General features: G+C 36.5%; 1 protein-coding gene across 2 annotated transcripts in view; it reads right to left on the bottom strand.

Annotated features, from left to right (window-relative positions):
* The window catches only part of ppp3ca (protein phosphatase 3, catalytic subunit, alpha isozyme), a 49,033-nt gene that overhangs the window by 8,401 nt on the left and 12,827 nt on the right, over window positions 1-27,805 (bottom strand). For both annotated transcript variants that reach the window (XM_083565465.1, XM_083565466.1), the window contains exons 2-6: window positions 25,656-25,856; window positions 12,785-12,909; window positions 11,804-11,915; window positions 8,046-8,191; window positions 7,802-7,941 (exon numbers count right to left, since the gene is read on the bottom strand). In XM_083565465.1, the coding sequence (XP_083421591.1) occupies window positions 7,802-7,941; window positions 8,046-8,191; window positions 11,804-11,915; window positions 12,785-12,909; window positions 25,656-25,856 (724 nt within the window). The remainder of the gene's footprint in view (window positions 1-7,801; window positions 7,942-8,045; window positions 8,192-11,803; window positions 11,916-12,784; window positions 12,910-25,655; window positions 25,857-27,805) is intronic.

Here is a 27,805-nt window from a genome sequence, read left to right as displayed (position 1 = left end):
CACAGCGGCATGGTGAGAAGCAGTTTCTACACCAGGAAACAAGTGTGAAACAGTCCTTTTTCTCTCACTCCCCCTCTGAGCTACAGCATCTGCTAATGAGTGGCAACCCCATCGCGACACTACTGCTATCCTCTACAAATCAGTGCTTCCTCTGTCTCTGTCTCTTTCTCACTCCCTTGCTCCAATTTGGGCAGGAGGAGTGGGTTGTCATGGCAACACCACACTGCAAAGCCCCTGGGGATTGTGGGATAGATCGCAGAGCTGTGTTGATGCTGCTACTGGCCGCAGTCTGGGTCTCGCTCTCTTTCCTTCATACTCCCCTCCCTTCTTTTCTTCTTTAGTGAGCTCTTACTTTCTTACGCACACACACGAGCACACACACACACACACACACACACACACACACACACACACACACACACACACACACACACACACACACATTATACAATACTGCTGACTAAAGCATTATTCAGGAGATTTGGCATCAAGGCACACACTTGTCTTCCTGAAGATTCAGTTCGAAAATGTCTTTCCATATACTCACATAACTGCGGTGCAAAATACCACAAGAATCTTCAATATGATGATCAAATATAAAATAAAACCATACAGCTAAGGTAAGGTGCCACTCTGTATGTCTACTGTGACACAACACAATTCAAATGTCTACATAGTACATAATAAGGTGCTAAATTGTACCACATAAAGGCTGTAAATACACAGATTTATAACCTAGATAGCCAAAAGAGGACGCGGTAGTGAAGCCACCATTGCAGAAATGTAAATTCTCAGGAATCCCCTATACAAACAAGCAATTAACAATCAAATAGCCTCCACCCTTGTGCTTAAGATCATCTTCCCATGGGGCTCTGTGCTTAGCCTCTACTATGATCTCTGTTTACCCACGACTGTGTACCTGTTTATAGTTTGAGCATTATAATCATGCTTGCAGATGACGCCGTTGTGGTAGGCTTAATCAGCAGTAATGATAAAATGGCCTAAAGAGAGGGAGTCAAGCACCTGGCATTATGGTGTTATTTTATTGTGATGTCAAATTATTGCTAAGGAATTGGTCATATAAGCTAGAAAGGGATTAGTTTTGAAAAGCGGGCTGTGCATTTCATGCCTAGGCCTTCAGTGGTGTCCTACCTGAACAAATTCACCTTCATTACCACCATCATTATGATGCCAACGCTATGGAAACTATCAATATTATACAAAAATGCAGTATAACAGAGCGCTACATAACAAATGGGTATCTCATGCAGCGAGAATGAATGCCATTACTAAAGCAAGAAGCCCAATGAACACAATTTAACAAGTTTTATTTCACTGCAGCCATAGTTGTGCTGCCTGCATACATCATTCCTAGCAGAAGCATCAGTATTAACCTCATAAAATGACCCCGGGTTTTCCTTGCCTTTTTGTGCATTTTTTCCCCATGCATTATAGTTTTCCTGGGGATTTGTAAACAAGGCAAATTATGTTTGTTTTTGTGCAAATTTTACAGAAAAGTAAACACAAAGGTATGAATGGTTCATTAGAAAGCTTAACAACTGTTTTTAAAAGTTTTTGCTGACCATTCCTCACATTGTTCAGCTTTTCTTGAATTATCCATCTTGTAAATGTCCTTGTTAACATATCTGTGACCAAATCAATTTCTTATCCTCTGTCAGTTATCAGCTAATGCAAATGGGGAAAATAAGTTAGCATACTCAACTAGCTTGATTACATAGTTTACATTTACATTTACATTTGCAGCATTTAGCAGACGCCCTTGTCCAGAGCGACATACAAATGTGCTTCGAGTCTCTAGTAATGAAAAAATCTACACTGGTACGCTTGATTACAAACTGAATATAAATATAACTCTTGAATTCTACAAAGCAAACTTAGAAAGTTAACTAATAATCCCCAATGGTACACAAGTTACTTGTTACTAGTAACGAGTAAAATGAGTAAAATGGTTAAACGTCGTGTCTGGACATTTACATTTTCAGTTGCAGGAAAGCACTATGTTCTATGCCATTTTTAGCATGTAAATAGTGTTCATACATAGATACATTCGCACATACTGACACATAGATAAACTGATTCACTTAAACCATTTCATATCATTTGATATAATATGATTTAGATACATATTAAAAATTTCTGAAATATTATATTTACTTTAATCTATTCTGATAACACTGCCAGTATTATCAGTACTTATATTGTGTCCCCACTAAACTTCTCTACATTAGGGGTTGCCACAGCGGAGCATCCGCATGTTTTGATTTGGCACATGTTTTTACGCTGGATGCCCTTCCTAACTCAACCCTCCCCATTTATCCAGGCTTGGGACCGGCACTAAGGCTTGTGCAACCCTAATGGCTGGGGTTGGTTGATCAATATCTATTTCCTGTGTAAATGTTGAATTTGAATCAATGTAATAATGTCGCTTAGATTTTTTTAGGGGGTAATTCTGCAAAAAAATCCGCAAAAATATAACCACACATTCTGTATATTTTAATATTCAATCTAAATGATTTACAATATTTTTAAAGATAAAATGACAGTGTACTTTTAAGCTGAACGACTTTGTTTGCCTTTGAATTAGTTCTTATAAATGATCCTACTTTATATTTCCGACATGTACATGTACATAATGTACATAAACACAACATTAATAAACTTTATATATATATATATATATATATATATATATATATATATATATATATATATATATATATATATATATATATATATATATATATATATTCTGTATATATATACATTCTCATTGGAATTGAATTTGCCTAAAACATATAACTTATAATGTTTGCTCTTTTTGTGTTGGAATAAAATTACAAGTTTATTAATGTTGTGTTTATGTACATTATGCTATCATTGTGTATTCAGTGTCCTGCTGTCCCACAAAGACTGGTCTCAGAGGACAGAAATGTAAGTGTTAGTGGGTGGGATATATTAGGCAGCAAGTGAAGATTTTGTCCTTAAAGTTGATGTGTTAGAAGCAGGAAAAATGGGCAAGTGTAAGGTTTGACGAGGGCCAGATCGTGATAGCTAGACGACTGGGTCAGGGGACCTCCAAAACTGCAGCTGTTTGTGGGTTGCTCCCAGTCTGCAGTGGTCAGTATCTATCAAAAGTGGTCCAAGGAATGTGAACAGTGTTATTAAATTATAAATGACAACTTTAATTTCACCATGACAACTTTAATTTCACCATTTGGTATAATGCAACATTTAATTTTGGCTCATGGCCCTCAATCAAGTTAGATTTTTGGTCCTTCATAGAAAAAAGTCTGGGTACCGTATTTGAAAGCACCCCACACATATTTTAATTACTGTAGCACAAGGGTAATTGACTGATCCCATTATTATTATTATGGCATTCATTGCATGCTTAGCAAGTATAATGTCAACCTGAATCGCAATATGATTTTTGGTATCTGATGTTTGCAAAATGTTTTTGAATTTACATTTTCTCAAATGTTGATCTGGTTTGGGTTACTAGGTAGAAATGTCAAGAACAAAAAAACAAATAACTCCAGTTAATAAATATGGCAGTATACATTTGCCTAATGCATATTATATTGGAATTGCTAGATTATGTAATACAATTAATTTAGGTTTATTGGATGAATAAATTGTGATCAGGAGGGAAATGTTATCACTAGAAATGGGCCCTGCACCTTAATAAAAATAAATGCAGTTGTAGACTCATGCTGACTCTTCATAACATGGCAAATAAGGAAGGAACAAAAGCTGCTGCTGTGACTCTTACATAATATTCAAGATTAATTGAAATAAACAGAGCATTGTTTATAAAAGCTATAGAAGCAGTCTTGGGCAAGCACGAGGAGCATTACTACTGCGGTGTGAAGAATGAACATAACTTATACACATGGACACACATTAATGCGACCACCCCCACACACATAGACACATACACAGACGCTGCAGACCGGTCACTCCCTGGAGCAGGGAAGAATAGGTAATGAATGCAATGACTGTATTAAGAGAGAGAATATTTGTCCAAATGGTTTCAAGACAGACCTAATGATGAATCAAGCACTGCTATTGATTGGCCCAAATCTGCTGCAGTTTTCTCCTGGCTCAGTGCCGCACTGATTCTTTCACTGTGTCTCACCCACATTCAAAATTCTGAATACAGAGACAGAGCTGTGGTTCAAAACAGAATTTTTGTGTGGTATGTACTTTCATTCTGTGTTTGCATGTTTTTATATGTAGCACATGATGGTGGTAATCTGCTTTGTCATGTGTTTTCCTTTACCATGATCAGCTATTCTTCAACTGGGTTCTAATGATCATCTAGCAGTGAGAGAGGACACAGAGAGAAAATGCTACTACCCTCAAATGTGGGAGGCCAGACATCTATCGTGGCAGAGTAAGAAGCACAGTTTGGAGGCTTAAACACACACACACACACACACACACACACACACACACACACACACACACACACACACACACACACACACACACACACACACACACACACACACACACACATCCAAGGGGTTGTAGTGTGTAAAACTGCAAACTGGGTGTGTGTAAAGTGTGCTATGTAGGTCTACACACGCCTAATGAGCCTGCATTGGACAGGTCACATGAATTCTTTTTAAAACAGACAAATGTATAAAACATGAATGTGGGCAGGCACACTCACACCCACACCCACACCGGGGCTCTAATGTGTCCTATAGGGGGGAAAATGCACTGTGTGATGTGATCTCCTGCAGTGTGTGAGAGAGTGTGTGGGTGTATGGATGTGCATATGAAGATATTAGGACTGTCACAATTCTTTAAAACAATCAATATATATAAACAAAGCTTCTATAGATAGATAGATAGATAGATAGATAGATAGATAGATAGATAGATAGATAGATAGATAGATAGATAGATAGATAGATAGATAGATAGATAGATAGATAGATAGATAGATAGATAGATAGATAGATAGAATAAAAATCGTGACATTGTCTTCTGCTTTATGCAACATATTTCTACTCTCTCAAAGATTTCTTTAAGTTTCAGGCACAGAAGAAATCTGAATCTCATGAGTTAATTTAAAATGTATAATTTTTTTATTGTATCCAATTTTGGACTCAACATACATTTTTGTTAATTGTTGCATTTAATATAAAAATGCACATATAAAATGTAATGTGAAAAATAAGAATGCATAAGGAAAATACACTTATTTAGTCCATTTTCTGGAAACAAAAAGATTTCACTAGACTTTCTCTAGGTGTCTAAAAATAGAGCATTGAATCATGAAAATTTTCTCCCTTGCCATTGAATACATAAGTAAATAACAGCATTTTTTCTGCATTTAAAATTTAAATAAATATGCCAGCAGGTGCTGCTGATAATTTTTTTTTAGATTTCAAAATTAATTTTTTGCTTATATTACAATCGTTGACTTATTAACAAATGACATGCCATATGGTTTAACTGCCTACTGTTGCATTTAATATTGAGACATATTAGTTCCTGTTAAATGTCACACAGTTGAATAAAGAAACAAATGATGGGAGTCATAGTTAGTAGTACAAAACAGTAAGAAAAGTCTTAATAATCCAAGGACCCCAGACCCAGACAAACAATAAAAGGCTTGGTAACTCTGTGTTACTTCAAAAACTAGCTGGCTAGCTGGCTCTGTGACTACTGTGACTGCTCATAGATGTGTGGATCACTTGTTTGTACCCACAATGCACTGTGACATACACTTGCTAACGCATTATTTCCCATACTATGACGTGACACTGTGCAAAAGAAGATTTCCTTTACTTCCAAGGAAAAGATGTTTCACCCAAAAACCAAAATTAGCAAATGAACGTGACTGAATAGATTTTATAGTGTTTAGCTGTGGAGTCTGCTGGAAAACACTGACAGGAAACCCTGCGACAATGTTCTAAAGATAATGTATTTTTATATGCTTGATGATTTTTATTTGAAATATGTGAACTTGACAAATGTGACTTTAAAATGTACATTATAAACATAACAGGAACAAACATGAAACAAACTTTTGTTTTATGGTACATCGCAGGTGTTAATACAGGGTAGGTGTAACTTTTATGATTCAAATTGTCTGAATGGTTTTTAATCTCTGACGCAGGACACTTATTTATTTGTATTTCCTTTTTACTAACTAGTGAACTCAACTGCCATGCACTATGTAGATATTAGTGAATGAGTAAACGAGTAAGTGATTTCAGATGCAGACATTGTTGTTGGGAAATGTAGGTACTGGCAACCATATTTGTAAGCTCCAGAGTGCACCCTAGTACACAATTAAGAATTTTGAGTTCATTTTGTTGTGTGTTACTCAATTTACCAGTTTATTTAAGCCCTTTATTTTCTACTTGTTCTTTGTAAAGGCATTGACTAAGTTACCATCTCTACTACCGAATGTATTTCTGCATTTGCATCTGCCTCCTGTTCTCATGAATTTACTTTGCAACATGGCTGTAGTGTATTCTAGGAGGTAGACTTCTCATTAGAATAACTAAAATTATCACTTCCATTATGTCAGGTATAAACTGTCATTCTCTTGCCAGCACAATTTTTTTCCTCTCTTATGAACAGAGACACACCTTGACATGAGAAACCAGAGAATGCAAATCCATTTATGCTATGGTGGAAACCTTACTAAATGTTACAAAGTTCTGGTATTGGCAAATACATTAAAAAATGTTAAATAAACATCTCTCCTAAAAAAAAATTCACCATATCAATGAGCGTACATTTTTTTTACATTCCATAATCTGGAAAGTATATGTTACTATAGAAACAATACCTTTTTTAAATCACAACATTAACATAAACTTGTGATTTGAAGTTTATATAGAAAATTAATCAACACCTTCTCACCAATCAGAATACAACAGCATTGTGGTATAAATAGAAATAATTTGCTTGATTCCCATGATGATAATCTCACAGATTTTGGACTAACTGTACATACACACCAAGCTTTCATTTTACAAAAATGTTTGTCTCTTTCCTCCAGAATACATACAAGCATACAGACAAACACTCAAACCCCCTCACAGATACATACATGCCCTCCATTGTTCCATGAGATTTTCAGTGGAGAGTGTGAAATATTCACAGGCTGGTGGTGGTACGTGTGGGATGAGCAGAGAAAAAGAGAGAGAGAGAGAGAGAGAGAGAGAGAGAGAGAGAGAGAGAGAGAGAGAGAGAGAGAGATATGACTGCCATGCAGTCTGTCCAGGTTCTGCAAGCTGACTGCATTCTCATCTCTCTCTCTCTCTCTCTCTCTCTCTCTCTCTCTCTCTCTCTCTCTCTCTCTCTCTCTCTCTCTCTCTATCTATCTATCTATCTATCTATCTATCTATCTATCTATCTATCTATCTATCTATGTCTCTTTTTCTTTATCTCATTATATTTCAACAAGCTTTATTGGCATGACTGTTGCAATTTACAGTTTTGCCAAAGCATTACAGGAATGAGAAGAACTGTTAGAAATTAGATTGAAATAGAAATGTGTTAATAAAGAAAAATAGTGGCTTAAAGAAGTCTCTATCTTTTTTTCTTACACACACACATGCACACCCCTTTTCATCCTCACACAAGCACACAAAAATGTATCCATATCGACACATGGATAATCACAAAAGCAGAAAGTTTTAATGCCAGAACCAAAACCATAACCACAGTTTTATGAGCCAGAATGAGAAATGTGTCGTTTAGCTGTCGTGTTTCAAATCTACCTCGTGTAAATTGTGTACAATTCTACCTGTAGAAGTAGGAGCAGCCTCTGACTGTGTTATGGCTGAAGTACTCCTGGCTCTTCTCATTGCCAAAGTCCTCCAGGGGGTCTGACCACAGGAGATCGCACATTGGTCCGAAAGCTGGGGGCTCTTTAAACCGATCCAACTAGGTCACACAGAGATGTATAGTAACGAATATACACTGAATATACATAAAACACTGCCCAGTACCCATAGATAAAAAAACTGGAACTGAAAGAATGCTTTTACCTTCTTAATGTCATCTAAAGTGTGTATTTCTGGGGACAGTCCACCGTGGACACACAAGAACTGCTGGTTCATAAGGGCAGCCAGGGGAAGGCAGTCGAATGCATCCATACAGGAGTCATACACCTGCTCTGAATACTTGATTTTACCTGAGCGAAAACATTGAAGCTGAATGATCAGTGTGAGATATTTTGCAAACATATTGAATAGGCAATTTCTAACATATCTAATATTCACTCACATATTACTTAAATAGGAACACCTTCTCATTCAGGCAATGATCCAAACAGTCAGTCATATGTTAGCAGTGCAATGGACGCAGCTGCTTGTCAAACACTTCGGTTAATATTTACATCAGAAATGAGAATGGGGAAAAGTGACCTTAGTGCTTCGACTATGGCATGCTTGTTAGTGCCAGAAAGGCTGGTTTAGGTATCTTACAAACTGCTGATCTCCAAGGATGTTTGTACACAACGGTCTCTAAAAATTGACATAATGGTGCAAAAAAAAAACCCCATATATTACCTTATGTGGTCAGCATCTAGGAATGTAACCATTACCAAAACATCCATCTATGTCTCTACACCATCATTAATGAGGTCAAAATGAAATAATAGCTGAAGCTCTGGATGTGTATCTGCTTCTATTTGCCAGTTGCATGTGTTCAGAGTTTCAGGACACATTGCAATGCTAGAAAAAGATTGTAATGAATGAGCCAGATTTTTTTTTTATTTATTTATTTTTTTTATAGTGGCTGCTGAGTGCTCTTGGGATGTTTGGAGAGTTTGTATGTTTGCTATTCAGAAACACCCAAAAGTAAAATTTGAATTTAGGTTTTTTTGTTCATTGTGATTTAGCTGGAAAGAAAGAAAGAAAGAAAGAAAGAAAGAAAGAAAGAAAGAAAGAAAGAAAGAAAGAAAGAAAGAAAGAAAGAAAGAAAGAAAGAAAGAAAGAAAGAAAGAAAGAAAGAAAGAAAGCTCTTTTTCTTTGTCTTGTACTAACTTTAGCTAGTTTACTGTAGCATATATGGTGACATTGTTACCTCTCTGGTTAATGTAAAATATTCACCTATATGAAAAATGTTGATATGTTATGTTATAACATTTATATTTGCAAGAGTGAAAAGGAAAGTTCATAAGGCTGTGGTATGACCTGCTATGATGTATGGTTTAGAGACAGTGGCATTGATAAAAAGACAGGAGGCCGAGCTGGCTTATTTGGGGGACAGTATTAGAAATGAGGGACTGTACAGGTAGGACATTTTGGAAAAAGGTGAGAGAGGCGCAATTGAGATGGTTGGGTCATTGGCATAGGTGGGACTTGGGGCATATTGGTAGAAGAATTCTGAGGAGAAGAGGAAGGCCAAGGAGGAGGTTTATTAATGTGGTGAGGGAAGACATGCAGGTGTTTTTGAAAGAGGCGGATGTAAAGGACAGAGTGATATGGAGACGACTGATCAGCTGTGGCGACCCCTAATGGAAGCAGCCGAAAGAAGAAGAAGAGTTATAACGTATACCAGAGGATAAATACAGTTACATTTTCAGTACTGATTGGTCAGAAATTGTTGATTGATCTTTTATAAAACAGAGCTTGAAAAGTAGTTTAAAACATGAAGCTCATTTTGATATGTTTCCACAGAAAAAAACAACATTTAAACTGAGCTGTATGTTAGATATTGTTGGTCATAGTCTAAAACTAATATTAAGTGATATTAAGTATTTTAAGAAAATTATATTTTATATTTATATTTATATATTTTAAGAAAATTAAGTATTTTAAGATATTAAATATTAAGAAAAAATATTTCTTAACTACTTAGGAAATCAACATTCAGATAGTTTAATGATTGATTATTTTCAAATATTTGGTTTTAGCGGTTTGGTCTATCCTTCACACATTCACTATATTAGTTGTTTTGTAATGTTTGTTTTCATTTTTGTGTACTGCTTTTATAAAGTATCTTGGCAAGACCGTATTCAATAAGAAAACATTTGTTCTTATACTCTTAGTACTAAGAAACAGTTGAGTGCTCTGACAGTGATCTTTCATTCCCAGTTTAGTTTCGGTGTTGAAATTTCCTAGCCCTCCTGGGTGTTTCTGTGCATTACAAACAAACAGAAGGAACACCACCACCAGTCCCTCTAAAGGTCCCTCTCTGCATGGGACGATGTGTGTGTTCCCTTTTTTTCATTAAATCTTAATTCGCTGCCTCTCAGAGGCATTTGTATCCATGGTGACAGGTCAGCAGAGTAGGTACAGAAATAGGTTGCCACCAACTCGCCACTTGCCTCCCCTTACCCTGTGTCTGTATTCTGTCTGCCTCATGGGATAGGTCTACTTGTGAGCATTATCTCATCATGTGTTTTGCAGCCTTCCCCCACAGTCAGCGGCTCCTCCCTTAAGAACAAAGCTATTTTCACCTGATGCACTCTATCGAAAATTTCTCTTTACTCCTTAGATCACAAACCTACTGTATTATGTCTCCTGTTCCATATAGCACACTTACATTTACTGTTTTAAGTCTCTTATTTTTCTCAAATCCACTTATTTTAGTTTTTTTTTATGTTTCCTTACTCCTAATATGATACTAAACGACAGATGAAAAGATTTGACACAACCTAGTAAGTAATCCATTGACCAAAAGAAAGATGGATGTATGGATGGATTTATATTACACATATGTGCTTGTTGATTGAATCCTTATTTGTGTTTATAATAACTTCCACTCATCTGGGAAGGCTTTTGCACTAGATTCATGAGGAGTATGGCTGTACAAATTTGTACTCATTCAGCTACACAATCATTAGCAAGGCCAGTCTCTGATGTCAGGTAAAGAGGGATGGGGCACAGTCAGAGTTCTAGTTCATCCCATAGTGTTTCAGTGGAATTAAGGTCACAGGTTTTGAGCAGAACACTCGATATCTTATGCTCCAACTTTGGCAATACATGTCTACATGGAGCTGGATTTGTGCACAGGGCATTGTCATAATGGAACAGGTCTGAGCATAAGTTTCAGTAAAGGGAAAATTGTATACCACAGCAAACAAAAGCATTTCAGATGTGTGCTTCTAACTATGTGACAACAGTTTTGTGGGGTGAACTTACAACCACATACTTTTGGCTACACACATTCATCAGATATCAGTCTATATTTTTATAGATGTGTTTAATTTGACTTTAAGGACGTTCAAAATATCATCATGGCTATAATAAATAATTGTTAATAAAAGAAATCTCCTCATAAACAAAATGCAATGTGGTGTCTTATTCCTAATAAAAAATCTCTTCTTTCTACAAACAATCTATAATAAATTAATCCATCCATCCATCCATCCATCCATCCATCCATCCATCCATCCATCCATCCATCCATCCATCCATCCATCCATCCATCCATCTATTTTCTTTACTGCTTATCCTACAAAAGATTGTAGGGGCCTGGAGAATATCCCAGGAAAGTCATGGCGCAATCATTTCTCACAACGTACATTCTTACGGTAGACCCTGGAGGGGGTTCCCATCACACAGATGAACAGTGCTTTTGAATGTGATTGGTGACCTGAAAAAAGCCCGCTTCAGAAACTAAAACTAATATGTGTTAAACCAAACTTGCTTTCTCCGAATTCAAAGAACAAATTGCTTGCTCTAGAACATATAGAATGACGTGTTTTTGGTGAAGACTGAAGCTCTCATCCAGAGTGTTAAATAACACTGTACAAGTAAGAGAACAAGTTGCAGAGAAGCATGAATCTCATACTCACATTCTTGTTTGAAGGTGAAATATTCTGTCAAATGTCTACATTCATGATTTCCTCTTAGTAAAAATAGCGTCTTTGGGTAGAGGATTTTCAGCGACCAAAGGTACAAAACACACTGTGGACAGAAACAGAGGTGTAGAGTAAGTATGATGCATTTGCCACAAATTACACCATTAGATGCTATTAGACACATTGTCATCTTTAAAAATGCAACACATTCCAGCTGCTAACACCCTAAACGTTCCACTCCTATTACGACAAATAATGAGTCAAATCAACTGATTAAACCACACTTAAATCCAACTAGGGTGTGCATTGCATGTGTGTTGTGGAGAGGAATATCTGACATCACTGACCTTTTGGTCTCCCCAGGAGGAAACCAGCTTGGTCATGTATGTTGTTTAAAGAATAGTAAGACAAATGCTTATGTGTCTAAGACAGACAAAATAAATTCATGTGCCCAAACAATCTCAACAGGGTTTTAACTAATGGTGAGAACTTGTTGAGCTTTTAAATGACACATGTAACATCTTTTAGGTAAGAAATACTGTACATTCTCTAACACTCACTAATGCGTGTTCATGTTTTTCATGACTACTGTCCCAGACAATACATCAAGCTGAAGTAGAAGACAAATCCTTTTAAATTATTTCTTAAATGACTTCTATTCATAAGCTAAATTCATTATATTTGGGAAATACTTCTGTTAATACATCCTTATCAAAAATCTACTATACCCTGAAAAATCTACTATTATTAGCTCACACTTGTCAAGCTAAAAGTATGCTAATCAAAAGGGTTAACATTTCATTAATGTGCAATACACTTTTGTGAATCATTCATTCATTCATTCTCAGTAACCTGGTACAGGGAACACTGGGTAGGAAATGGGAATCACAGGTTTTCATATTTACACTTATTCACAATGAGGGGCAATTTAGAAAAGCACCCTGTTGCTGGTGTTTGATGTGTGTTTCCTCTTACCTCGATACTGAAATAACCCCGGTCCACGTAGTCTCCTAGGAAGAGGTATCGCGTTGTAGCGGGTGAGCCCCCTACCTCAAATAGCTTCATCAGGTCAAAGAACTGGCCGTGAATGTCGCCACACACTGGGCACAGAAAGAGACAGGCAGAGAAAGAATAAAAAATAAGAGAGTGAGTGAGATAGGGAATAAGAGCCTATCAATGTCTTCCATTAGCCCTACAGAAATTTCTTTTGCACTCTGTTATATTGTGTAGAGGAACTGCAGTCACTGCCGCTCCAGTCAGCTTATTGACTGCATAAATGTTCAAAAAAAGGAGACAGGTGTACAAACTAATTTTTGTGAATGTAAAACAACATGCTGTGGGTATGTGGGGAAAGGGGATGGGATGCATCTCTGTGTGTAGGAGATTGTTTGGCCAGAACATCTCTGTTGTCTTTCAGTTTGATGATTCTTTCCCTGAGGAGGAGAAAATGCAAGAGGGAGAGCATGAGAAAGAGAGAGAGTGAAAGAGAGAGAGGGAGAGAGAGAGAGTGTGTGAGAGAGAGAGAGAGAGAGAGAGAGAGAGAGAGAGAGAGAGAGAGAAAGAGAGAGAGAGAGATGCAAACTCCAGTTGCTATGGTGACATGAATTTGATGAGGATAAATAATGAAATAAATGAGGAGTTTTCATTTCTCTTGCCTTTCCTCTGCGTTGGCATGGAGATGCTGCCTAAGCATTTACCCATGAGACCCATCAGCCAGTTCATATCTGAGTGTGGGCGTGGCTTTAGGACATATTTGAGGAAATATTTATAGACAGTATTGACAGCATATACAAACCTATTATACAGGTATTTAGTCATGTTGAACAACATCAATACTTGGTTCAGAATCTTGGCCTCTTTCTTCACAGCTTGTTCTATGCAATTAATATTTCACTTAGAATGTTAATTAGCTATTACAAGTCAATTTGTGTCATCACATTAACAAATTGAAGCTAATATGAATATATCTAATTGGATGGATTCTTACAAATATGACTGTATCTGACTGACTCTAAAAGACTGAAAACATACATATGTACATATCTGTATTTGGTACCAGGAACCTTGTGTGAACTGTCCTACTGTAATCACATCAGTCTGCTTTGGATATTTGACAAAGCTGTAGTATCCAAAACTGCGTATCACTTCCTCTGTTTCACTGCCCCCCTTCGTCTCTTTCTCTCACACTCACACACAGTCTCTCTCTTGCGCTTTCTTTCCCTCCCACCTGCCATCTTTGTCTCTGCTGATTTGCTCCGTTGTGGCCTTCGCCCACTCAGGGTTCGAAGCAACACCACTAACGCTACAAAAAACGCTTCAGAAAAACACAAACAATGCCAGACAACCCTTTCAGGCTCGCAAATATTAGCGACCTAAAACACTGACACAGCTATTTGTATTTTAAGCTAAAAAAAATTTGCCAGGTGATCTTCTGAAAACAGCGTGACGTCACCACAATCTCTGATCTCATGCAATGCATCAATCACTAAATCCATTGAAAACATTAATCCGACAAACAAAGCATTTGAACCTGAATGGTCTTCAGGGACCCAGCTGAAATGATCATAAGCTGTGTTAAATGGATGGCAGTCTTATCTGTGTTGAGGTAACTGGAGCCAGGGGCATTGAGAGCCTGTTTTGGGCCATTAGGATGAGCCATTAACACATTTTACAGTGACAAGCCCTTTAGCAGCAATGTAGCAGTGTTAGACAGCCAAGTAGTTTTGTCCTGCCTTAGGGATACCTCAGACACAAACACAGAAATAGTGAGAGAAGCTATGACAGTTAGTCATGATATTAAAAGGCAGGGCTAAATATCTATAGGGGAAAAAAAAAGAATTTATTTTCATTGGGCTGTTCATTAAATCACAAGTATTTTGAGTATACGACATAGTACTGTCTTCATAATGTAAGACCTCTGAAAACCAAACATTATATTTCAAAAAGTCTCAACACTTTTGTTTATTACATATAAACAAATACAAGCATCATGGTCTGGGGTCATGGATTCCAACATGCACTGTGACATTCTGTAACAGAACATGATGCGAAAATTGCGGAAATGTTTTTAAATTAAGACATTTGCTTTACAAACACACAAGGAAAAAGATGGGCATGCAAACTTTTGCGTACAAAGTATTTTTAGCCATTGCCAAGTCATATAGTTACACTGTATATAAAAATGTAATTAGAATTGTAATATAAGGTCTTATTGTGTAGACGAGTACAGCTTTTTTTCTGGAGCAACAAATGTACTCTAAACGAGACTACTAACACAAATAAATAATCACCTTTTTATTTAATATATTTGGTTGAAATTAAGTAAGTGGGAAGTTTATACTTTCGTATGTTCAAATGTGTGTAAGTTCATGAACATAAAGCTTTCAATTATGCAACCTAAGTAACTGACTGGTTTAGGTCACTTGAAATCTACTTTTTTCCTATTTTTGGAAATTGACAATTAGTATTTTTGCCGACATAAAAAAAAAATTGCAAGCAGGATAAAAAAGACCAACAGGATTGTAGGATTGTTTAGATCAACAATGAGTGATGTAGCTAAGATTGATGAACTTTTAGAACCAGAATTTATACATGCTAATGCTGTTGACTTCTATTTTTTCCAATGTTTCTACATGAAGAGTGGTATCCTAAAACCCTTACTGATATAAACCACTTAAAATCTGAATACACCATAGATACAGACAGTAGAAGTGACATTGTGTTATACCCCCAGTTTCAAGTATCAGACAATACACAAAGCTCTCATACATACTGAAAAAGAATCTATGCAGTACTGTCTGGTTTGTCTGCATCCATACGCACCCGCATACAGGAACTCGAGCTGATGAATGGCAGCAATGTGACAGGATGCAGGCGGAGAAGTGAACACACTCAATCATCTACCTGCACCCTTTTCCAATCCCCCTCTCGCTCTTTCATTGCTTTTTACAAGCAAGCATCTCTATATCCACTGATCACTCATTTTTAGTCCATTTGTAAGTCTAACTCCCTCTAAATGTTTTTTGCATGTTTGCACTGTTTTGACAGTACATACCTAAGATGAAAGCGAAAAGGAGTTTTTCATTATGTGTTCTAAAGAACTATTTCAGAAAGCTATTACACGACATGAAGCCTTCAAGGATTCTACACTGGCTGTGCTCAAAAGAAATACTATTAGGCAACAGTATGTTGAACAAAAACGCCCATTTTTTCGATTCAGTTCATCTGTTCCGACAGTGTTTTTTTTCTTTTAAATTGGTACAGCAGAGAGGATTGAGCAGGCCTTGTGAAGTACGCTGTGCACTGTGAGGCTGATACACTACTCCTGCGAGCATCTCCATGCTTGCTGTTTTTTTTTTTTTTTTGCCATCCCCTGCAGAGCTGGGGGATTTTCTGAAGGCAACTTCAAACCCTTCCAGTCAGGCACGACTCTATTGCTTACTGTCAGCCATGTTTTTTAAGGCTTTGTAGATATGAAAAGGTTTATATAATCCCTGCCCCTTATCCCTTAAAAAAAAAAAAAAAAAAAAACAGGCAGTAACATTGCACGATGAGTGCTGTATGATGTATGGTGAAATCAAATGAACATAAGCGAGCAGGAAATCAGGAAATGGCATCTGCTGCAACAGGGATGCAGTGGGTAGTGCATTGTGATACACAATACTGTACACAGACACGTCAGTCTTTTATAAATAAGCATGTGGCACCGTACATGACTACACTATAAAACCCTTTCTGTGTATTGTGACTAAGGAAATAAGACACTGCACTGATATGATTTTGTAATTTCACATGAATAAATTTATAGAAAACATTTACAGCATTTGCCAGATAGCTTTATCCAAAGCAACTTACAATTATATCATTTATACAAGTGAGCAGTTAAGAGTTAAGGGCCTTGTTTAAGGGCCCAGCAGTGGCAGCTTAGTGGAGCTGAGTTTCGAAACTCACAACCTTTTGATCTAAAGTCCAACATTCTACTCATTAAGCAACAAAGAAGGAGTTCCATTGCAAACCTGCACCTGGAAAATTATTATTTTCTCTCCCTTACTTTTACATTATTATTAGATATTACATACTCTGCACAAAATGTATAGTTGATTTCTTTATCTTTCTTTATTACTTTATTATTATATTTTCCTATTTTTCTAGGAAAGTTTTCTATTTATAGAACCTCCACCCTATGACAAATTCCTTGTATATGCAACCCATGATACTGGTTAATAAAGATGATTTGGATTCAGATTCATTAATGTTAACTTTTTTTTTCAATTTAGATTTGTAGAACAGTATATGGGTGTGCTGGTTTACCCTCTAAAACATATACCCAAAAAAATTGTTGTAATAATTTTAGGTGCAGTGAGTTGACAAGTTGACAATAGGTATGACAACTACTACTACCATTATGGCTGTAAGTAGCAAAAAGATAAAAATGAACACTGTCTGAGGTCTGCACTTTGGTATTCTTATCCCCATCCAGTTGAAGAGAATTCAATTGTTTTAGTTTAAAGAAGCATGCAAAATAATACATATATTTAAGGAAAGTATGCAATATATATTAAAGCGTTTGTGTATTTTTTTCTTTTTTGTTTTTAGTGTCTACATTTGTATTAATTGTATAAAATATTTTACATTTGTATTTGCATAAAAGTATTTGCTACTGGCTACAGCTGTTGGCTCTACATCATCAGCTGCATAATGCATAAAACTACATCACCTGCTGAATGTGCTTGTTAAGAGATTCATTATATGACAAAAAATACATATGTGAACACCCAACCATCACATCGATATTAATTTGTAGGACCCTATCTTTCCAAAGCCATGGGTATTAGTATGGAGTTTCCCCCACCTTTGGGATTATATCAGCCACCATTCTCTGTACAAGGAAACAGATAACCAGATATCTAAAGAACACGTTTCTACTTGTTTAGAGTTCAATAACAGTGTGCTTTACACCATGCTTGCCATTATATTGCCCTATAGTTATTTTAGGATTGTGGGCAGTAGTTTGGCCATAGAAACCCATTTCATGAAGCTACAGAGGCATAGTTTCTTACTGATGTTGCATCAAAGTGGCAGTTTAGAACTCTGTTGTGAATAATACAAGAATTTTAAAATGTGATTTTAATGTGACTTTGTGTGGTCTTCCTGTGACGTTTTGTTGCCAAGATGTTGCTCCTAGATGCTTCCAGGTTACATTGATTGCACTTAAATTTCACAGAGGGAGAACTAGCAGAAATTTCATGAACTGACTTGCAGAAACGGTTGCATTTCATGGCAGGGTCATATTAAAAGTGACTGAGATTTTTACTTAGACCCATTTATTTGCCAGTGTTTATGGAGACTACATGGCTATATGCATGGAATGGATATATGGAAATGTATGCAACTGTCAGCAATATGTTTTAAACTGTTCCTTTTTTATTTTAAATGATTTTTTAAATAATCACTAGTCAAATCTGCTTGCTAGCTGCAGTAATATAAGAAGGTAGAATACAAGTTACAGTCAGTAATAAATAAACTATAAAACCATGAACATTACTCTAAATTATAAAACACACTCTTATGAAACACTCTTTCAAAGAAGAAAAAAGATCTTCAAGTGTTCTTTGTGTAGTTAATTGTTATTAGCTTCCTAAAAAGGTCTAAATGGCGCCTTCTCTGACATTCTGTTGTAAGTTTCTGCAAAGACCCTTTTCAGGTTTCGTCAGAGGCTCAACAAAAGACTTCTGAGGTGTTTAGATCAATCCTTCTTTTTCTAAGACTGCACATAGAGACATGTATAAATGTCTAGGCACTGTTTTTTGGACTTTTGAGTTTGTAAATCTGTAAAGAAAAAAATCATATGCAGCATATGCTGTTTTGCAGTAGAACTAAAAGAACCTAAGCTAATTGATATGCAATAAGGTTAAAATTATAAAAAAAATCCTAACTCCAACCAAACTGAAATGAGTGATTAAACGCAGGTCTCCTCAGCTGTGAGTTATATACCTTAAGAGCTCAGCAAGAAATGCAGGGTTTATTTATTTATTTATTTTTTGTAGTTACCATGCCATGAATTTTTCATATCATTCCGCTCAAACATTTAAACCTATGTAATTTCTCACCGTTGCTCCAGTTAATGTCTTCCGAAGTAGAGGATGGTTTGCTTGCTCAGCAAGAACACAGAACTCTGGCAGGAGTTTCAGTGACCACTGATATAATTCCATCTATCGATGCTTATTTCTTCGCTCATTCTGCTTCTGTCATTTTTATCCAGCGTAGCCAACCTTCTCTCCTGAACACTGCTGTTTGGATTCATTTGGTTTTAACTCATTCTTACATTTCACAGATCCACCGCCACCCACAAACTCTCATGAGTTCCATCTCTTCAGTGTCCTCTTCTCTTATGCTTTTTTCCTCTCAAGTAATTTCTTTTTCTTAGAGGAGGATTTCAGGAGAGATGAGAATGTATGAAATTTAGTTTAAACTCACAGAGCTACAAAGGGAATTCAGGATGCATCCAGACAGAACTGGCTATATTCAGTTTATTAATTCAATATGTCAGTGTCCCAAACAGCAGGATTGACCCACTGTGTATCACCTAAATGTGGCCAGTATGATGATAAGCTACTAGAATTGCAATAGATTGTGTTTCAATATAACCTTTAGCATTTGATTTAATATATCGGCACTGTATTGCCCAACAATTCTACATACATCACCAAAGTTTAGTTTTAGCAGCGTTAGCAAAGACGAGGTAAAACTAACAAAGGTAATTACAATGCTAGAGTATCTATGGATGCAAAAACAAAAGTTTACTGTTGATTTTAATTCAAATAATACATAAAATATATTATTTTTACTTATAATATATATAATAAATAGGGTTTGAAAGTAGCCTTAATGCACTCCACTACTCTACTCTATAATTTTTAAGAAATCGGTATTGCTATGCACAATAAAAATAGTGTCCTAAAATATAATTCATTATATAAAGAAAAACAATAAATGCAACAACACACTTTAAATAACCTTTAACAAAATAGTTGTAAATACCTGGTCAGTATTAGTGTTGATCGATGCATAACTCTGTATCAAGCTAAAAAATAAAAAACAATAAAATAGCATCATCCAGAAAGAGGAGAGTCAGCAACAACAACAAAAAAACAACAAGGCAAAATGAAGATTTTCTCATGACAGCAGCATTATGCAGATGTAGCTTGGCTACAGCATCGTTGGACTTAATGAGAACCTGCCCAAGAAGATGCACTGAACAAATCAGCCTTAGTTTGAATTGATGATCCTGACCTCAGCTTGAACTCGAAAACGGCATGTGTGTATGCTTATGTGAATGCCTAAAAAGCCATGCAAATTTATCGCATACGATCCTTATGAACAAAAGCACTACATCAGGTGCTGTAGAGCTGTGTGAAGGTATGCCAAGCATGAGAGATTACTTTTGTTTTCCATTTTGGTGGATCGCAAAAGGAAGCGTTCCTTTTCACAGTGACATCTCCTCATGTACGTGTCGTCTCTTGCATATTTCATAAGCTCTTGACATCATTACAGTCACACTTGCACAATACATAACAAAAACTGTCCTAATTTTGCCTATGCTGAGGAACTAATTAAGGCTGTCCAGACAAGCAGACATGTTTACGCATATGAATGGAGTCACACGAGCGCAACTTCACATATGTATGAACATGTACGTGATATGAGCATACACAAGCACACACACACACACACACACACACACACACACACACACACACACACACACACACACACACACGCACACACACACATACACAACACCCACGCAGATATAAATCACCCAGCAGCCGTGAGAGAGAGAGAAAGCTGGGCTGTGAGAAGATGACTCAGAGGTGTAGGTGTGCTCTGCTCGAAAGATCTTCTTTCTCCTTCTCTTCTCTTTCTTTCCTCTCCTCAGTTTTGATATACTGATGGATTTAAGCAGCTGTGCCAGAAAAAAAGGCCGAGAAATCTAAAAGGATGGTCAAACTGTGCTACTGCACTCAATATGAGTGACTCAGACTGATGCTGCTTTAAAAAACCTACAGCAGCAGGTTTCCCGCTGGTTAAACGTCCATATATTATTGTTAATGCACATAAAGGAAATGTACATGATGTGGCTTTCTCTCAGATGGGGCATCGCTCCTCAACACACTTGTTAGAAATGTCTTCAGTAAGTACCTCTCCATGAGGTTCTCTGTTTTTAGAAGCTCCCACAACCCCTTGGGTGGTCTGTTTAGCCATGACTATGAAACCTGCGTTCTCCTCTCCAGGTCATCTTTTGTACATCTCTGCCAGAATGCTATATGCTAATGACAGATTCATAAAACAGGTCGGCAGAGACTTGACCAACACCCTAACTTTGGTCTCCTACAATAAGGAGTAAGGTGACTATCAGCTAACTAATATGCAAAAATCTTAATGGCCCACTCTTTGTGTCCACTGTTTACATTCCTTTCTTATCTTGTTTTCTTTTCTGTCCAGATTGTCAGACTGTCTCTGACCCTTCTAGCATTCCAAATGTGGCAAAATGATTCAGGATTTGTTGTTTCAAAACAAACACTGCTGTCTGAGCCAATAATTTTGTATATGTGTTTTTGTTGATGTGTATATTCTTTGTTCTCTAAATGAAATATATAGAGAGAAACTTTACTGTGAAAAGTTTACTATTTGACTCTTGCCTGTGAGTCACTTGGCAAACCTTCCCTAATGCATGGGGCAGGATGTGTGTGACAAAGTGATTGTGCCTCTACAATATCGTATAAAATACAAAACAAATCAAAGAAAGAAATCTAACAGTTTAATATTGTCAGAAGTGGGATTTACATAATGAGGTAAGAATTCCTACTTTATTTGTTCTACCTGCCTCTGTGTTGAAATCCTATTTATCCAATTGTGTCACATGAAAGCATAACAAGCCTAACGGTGTTTCTATAATGGTAATTAGAATTTATGTCTGATTATACCACACGCATTATGTATCTAATTCATAATGTTTCTATGAATGCATTTTTAAGTAACTGCCGAGTTATCCTTACTTCTGTGGAGAGACAAAAAATTTAGAGATTTGTTTGGGTATTCTGTTGACCAAACGCATAATCAAGATTTTATGATTTAAAAAACTCTCGCGGTGTTGCAATTTTCCTGAAGCTTTTGTTGTATTTGTTCATTGTGTTGCTTTGTGTACAAATGAGTAGAAGGGGCCAGTCAAAAATTAAATATAGTCCTAAAGGTAACTAATAACTTATTTTATATATATATTTTTAAAATAAATTAATATTAAGGATATAATAACCAAAGCTAGGTTGAAAACAGGTAAAAATTGTGTGGAGTTTGTAGTCACTGACCTTTGTCATATTTGTATGACACCCAAACCAAAAACACAGATGCCTCCTTTTAAGACTTTGATGGGCAGGCCATTTCCTACTCCATGCTAAAGATAACCCTTAACATAAGATCTGGATTTGATTGACAACAATTACACACAATCTTTGATTAAAAAATTTAATAGAGTTTATAGTAATGCCTCAATTTCTCTCCCTCTCCTACAGAAAAGCCTACTCATCTATTTTTTCCAGGTGATGCTATGCTAGAAACGTTGGAGAACAGCCTTTGGTCCTCCTACTTTGGTGGTTGATGTTGGACATGGACTGCTATACTGTCAGTCTTAGTGGATTCATGCAAGCTGGCTAAAGCACTGCCCTACTGCTGCAAGCAGCCTTTAGGGGGTCTCACCTTAATATATACACATATAGATTATTTTTGTATTAGCTGCTCATACATTTACTTTAATGAGCAGAAAAATTGTTCTGAGTGTCTTATTGTTATAATCCTCCTGGAATGTTTGTGTACAAGTCCCTTTGGGACTTGAAAGGTCACTGATATGATTAAAGCTACATGGCCCACTCTTTCTAGCAAATGCATATCTTTGACCTCTATAGTGTTCCATATGTGGGAAAACATATAGGTTTCAGGATTTTTTTTTTTTAAACCAAACACTGCTGTAATAATTTATGTGCAATCATTCATACAGTTATTTATAACTGCAAAGAATATATAGGAGACACATTACAAAAGAACAAACGTCTCAGACCAGAGGACCCATGAGATGAACTACAGAACTCTGTTTTCTGTGTAATGCACTGCATAGCGTTTATGGGAGTCACATGATAAAAAAACGAACGGCTAAGAATCGTTCATGAACAACCCATTACTAATATAGACATTGCAAACTCATACTCCTCTAATGTGAAAAGTGGAATATTTTCAATAAGATTAGGTTTCTGTTTAATGATTTGAGCTTCCAAGTTGCATGACACCATCTCCTGAATCAGCTGAGCCATGTCTGCCACCAGGTCACTAATTCACTGAAGAGGAACTTAAATTACATTCTGGCCTCCTTTTTGTTCAGTTGTTACCAAACGTAGGTGTTTGCAACTAGCAAGATGTTTAGACTATGGGGTCAAGTTTGTCTCTAGGTAAGCAGTTTACTCGAAGGAGATGGTACAGAGGGACTACTCAACCCTGATGGGCATTATGAGAATGGTGTTACTGAGCAACAGCACCGAACAAGTTTGTTGGGATAACTAGCAAACAGCATGGTAATGATGAATAATAAGGGTAGCAATGCTAATATGAGGCTACTTAGTTCTAAAAGCTATCCCTAAGGGAGGTAAGTGGATAGGTCTCACGTTGATAGCTCCATATGCTGTGCATGGTCACTGATATGAACAAGACAAGAAGTAAAATAGAAAAGGTGGTTACAGACAGTAGTCATGTACTGCAAATACTTCATTGTTGGAAGGTCTCATCACAAGATTGTATCCAGGTGGTATCCCAGATTCAATACAATGCAAAATGAAGCTTTCTTAGCTGGGGATACCAGATGTCAAAAAAATGAAATATGCAGTGGCATCGGAAATATTTTGAAGTATTATGAAAATGAACATTATTCCTATTAAGAGTGCACTTTGAATAAACAAAATGAACTACTGAAGTGATGTTGAATTTATATACTGATTATATAGACAAAAAGCTGCAACCTCTTTATATAATATAGTTATATAGATAAGATGCTTCAAATAAGAATGACATCCTGTCAAACCTAAAAGTGCATTAAGGAGAAATAAGGAAATATTATTTTTGCCATTATTTGCACTGATAAGCAGTGCGAGTGTCTCGGTCCAACAGTGTTATATTCTTTCTGTGCTATACTAATCCAGTTTATTAACCCCTTGATCTATTTGTTGCACTAAAAAAATTACCCTGCAAGTGGATATTTTTATATACTTAAATTCAACTAATATTTCCTTTTATGAGATTACAATAAACCAAATGAAGGAATCTTTAAATCATTTCTACCAATTTCAAGCTTTAACTGAAGATAATTTGACTCATTTAGAAAGCATTTATTTTGTAGACAAAAGCTAAATGTTCTGCCAATAGAATAAGAAAACTACAAGCTGGAAATAGTAAGAATGCCCAGAAATAGTTTAATTGTTTTTATTTAGTTATAATATCATAATAAGACATACTAGACATCAATATGACTCGTCAAAATACACTACATGGACAAAAGTTTGTGGACACCTGACCATAAGATTCTTATGTCCTTTTTGAATATCCAATTCGACACTTATTTCTCATTTGTTTTTATAATAAAAACATGCACTCTTCTGGGAAGATTTTGGGTTTGGTTGTGGAGATTTGTGTGCATTTAGCTACAAGGGAAGTGAAGGGAAAATTGAATTTTACTGTATCAAAGACATCTATACAATTGTGCGCCTCCAAAATTGGGATAACAGTTTGGGAAAGAAACACATATGGCTGTAAAAATCAGGTGTCCCTGTAATTTTTATAATTTAGCTTAGTCTAATATATGGTATTAAAACTGTTTTCTAGTTGATTTACTGCAAGTAGCCCATCAATGTTATTGTGACTCATTGAGTATTTTCTACTACACCAGTCTACTGTGCTTCAGACCTTATTAAACCTGCTCAGACACCGTTTCTTTCACCTTGCATTCATGGCAGCATAGCACCATTTTTGAATGTGCTAAACATATCAGCATTAATCTAGCGGTGACTAGAAACTTATGCTTTTGTTTTCATCTTTAGTTTCACTTGCAGGTAAGTAAAGGCTTTGTGAAAGCTGTACTTTATTGTTGTGCTTTAGGTCTCAGTTTATACATCTTTTCCCCGCTCTTGTCATGTTTGGGACTCAGACTCGCTAACTGTGTCTAACTCGCTAGCTTTTTGTGGTAAAGATGGTTGTTGCAAAAGATGTGATTTAAAAAAAATAATATAATGGTACACCTGTTTTTTTGTTTTAATCGAGTAGTTCTCTGTTGATATGCTTATAACACTTTTTTGTTTTTGGGCACTTATTTCCATGTTTAAATGCTTCTGCTGGTGAGTCAAACACAAAAACACAAAAAAATGTAGCAGCTCCCTTGCAATTAAGTGCTAATTTTCTCAGTACAGCTTGCTACTGCAGGCGCTTGAAGCAAGGGAGTGATAGCCAGCTCACTTTCACCCCTTTTTCGACCGAGTAAAAAGCAATCAGTATAACTTCATTTTCCATTAAACCAACAAACCCGGCGAAAAGCAATAAAGGGAACTCTCAAACACAACTCTGCACCAGTCAGAACAGAATTAAAGACTAAAATGGAAGAAATTCAGAACCATCAAAATAAAACCATGTATTATATGCATCACTAAACAGATCTCACATACACAATATTGTTCTAATTCTCAATATTGCTTCGCTTTACACTGTAGATGAAGTGAATGTGGTAGATGTTGAAGCAAAATGTAAAGTGTCTTACCTGTCACAGGTGCCTCAATGTCCAGCATGGTCTTCTCTTGGCGTAGGATGGCAGCGCCTTCATTGATGATGCGCAAGGCCACGGCTTCCTCAACTCGGCCCTCTTTGGTTAGGTGGGCTTTGAGAAGGTCCACCCGAGGCTTGCCCTCACAGTCGAACACCTCTTTCATGGTGAGGCGGTGGCTCAGAGGGAAGGGCACGGCTGGAAAAAGAAAAGAAAGACAAGAGGTTATCTACCTGATCAAACTGTGATTGCCGATTCTGTGGCTAATGAGAGGGTAATTACTTATACAATCACGTTATTTGTACAATAATTATTTGTAAATTAATTAACTAACTAATAAATTAACTAAATTGATTTTAACAATTAAATATAGTACGATCTATTTTCTCTTTAATTGGAGACCTCTCTGTGCAGCTGGGGATGGTTCCACATCAACGGCCTAATGATACATGAAATTACAGAGCAACACAAGAACTTAAAGGACACATTTGGACTGTAATTAATATCAACAGTCTACTACAGTGGCTCAGGATCACATGTTGCCTTGAATCACTGCACACCGTAACAATGATGGAACTGTAATGAATGGATATTCGGTACCACCCAGATGAGGATGGGTTCCCTTTTGAGTCTGGCTTCTCTCAAGGTTTCTTCCTCATGCCATCTTAGGGTTTTTTTCCTTGCCACAGTCGCCAATGGCTCACTTATTAGGGACAAACTTACAATTATTACAAACTTACATTTATAAGGAACAAACGTATAAATTCTTTTATTACCACTTTATCTGTGTAAATCTGCTTTGGGACAATGTCTATTCTTAAAAGCGCTATACCAATAATAATGAATTGAATTCAATATTAGATTCATGGCATATAATCCAAATTTAGTTTTATTTTGTTTTTAGACTACAAAATAACTAAAACAATGTGCTGTGCTGCCAGTTATTTCTCAGTAGAATGTGCTACAAATATAAGATATTTGTGTTATTTAAGCTAATTCAATTTCCTATCAAGAAATATAACAGGTGGTATTTATTTTTGGTCTCAGTCAGACCAAGTACCAGTTGGAACTTGCTGAGACAATGTGACCTGAAGAACAAGAATTAAACTCATACAGTCCATCAAATACTATAATATTCCACCTGTGGTCTCCTGCATTCTCAAGGCGTTTGGTATTTTGATAAAACCAAGACCAGAGGAAATAAAATTTTCTAGAAGAGGAAACAGGGTGAAGACTTATTAAATGCTATGGGACTGAGAAAGGACCTGGCAGGAAAGTCACTGATGAGTCCAAATTATTACAGACTGAGGAATCTGGATAAGATTGTGATCCTTATTAGATTAAACATGAAAAAAAATGCAACACATTGCACACTATGCCAGAAACTCATTGATATGTATGGTCTAAAAATGATGATGGAAATCTTTGGAAGTTTCACGACATAAACCCTGGGAAATAAAAAGTGCAATTACAGGCAGGGCTGAAACAAAAGATGATAGAAACAGCAAAAGTTTGCCGGAAGCGTGCTCTATAACTAACACATCATCTATCAATGCCAAATAAAACCTAATATATTCAAGCATCCTTCACAACATAATGATACAGTACAGAGCTAAAGCGGACCATTTTTTTAATATACTCATGATCAAAAGGGCGCTCTGTGATGAACGGCTCATTGCCGAAAATAAATCCTTACAAACCTAGACTACTTTAATTATGCATGCTTCATTAGTACTATCAGTCGTTCCCTGACAATAAATTAACAAGGTTAAATAGACTTTTCACATTTAAACAATAGGAGTGCTTCAGCGAGTGAATGACACTCCACAACAATCGCTTACACTGCCACTGCATGAATTATTGATAAAGTGGTAGTGAAACTGTAGGCTGATCTGCAACAGAGTAACATTTTCAGAGCTCCTGATCAGACAAAGAGCACCACGTCGAACACGGTGCAAAAGAGTGAGTCATTATGAAATGTGTGCAGTGATGATGGAGCTCGAACAAAGCTTTGGAATGGTGAATTATTTACGCTTGTGGTGCTGGTGAGATGAGCTGCATTGTAATTACAGTGTGTGGTTACAGGATCGATGAACAAGAGACAAAGCATTGTCGAAACGCATGACACGGTCATCATTTGTATAAAT

Source organism: Silurus aristotelis (genome assembly GCF_946808225.1).
Source record: "Silurus aristotelis genome assembly, chromosome: 16".
Classification (NCBI taxonomy): domain Eukaryota; kingdom Metazoa; phylum Chordata; class Actinopteri; order Siluriformes; family Siluridae; genus Silurus; species Silurus aristotelis.
This window is presented reverse-complemented; position numbering and strand designations above follow the sequence as displayed.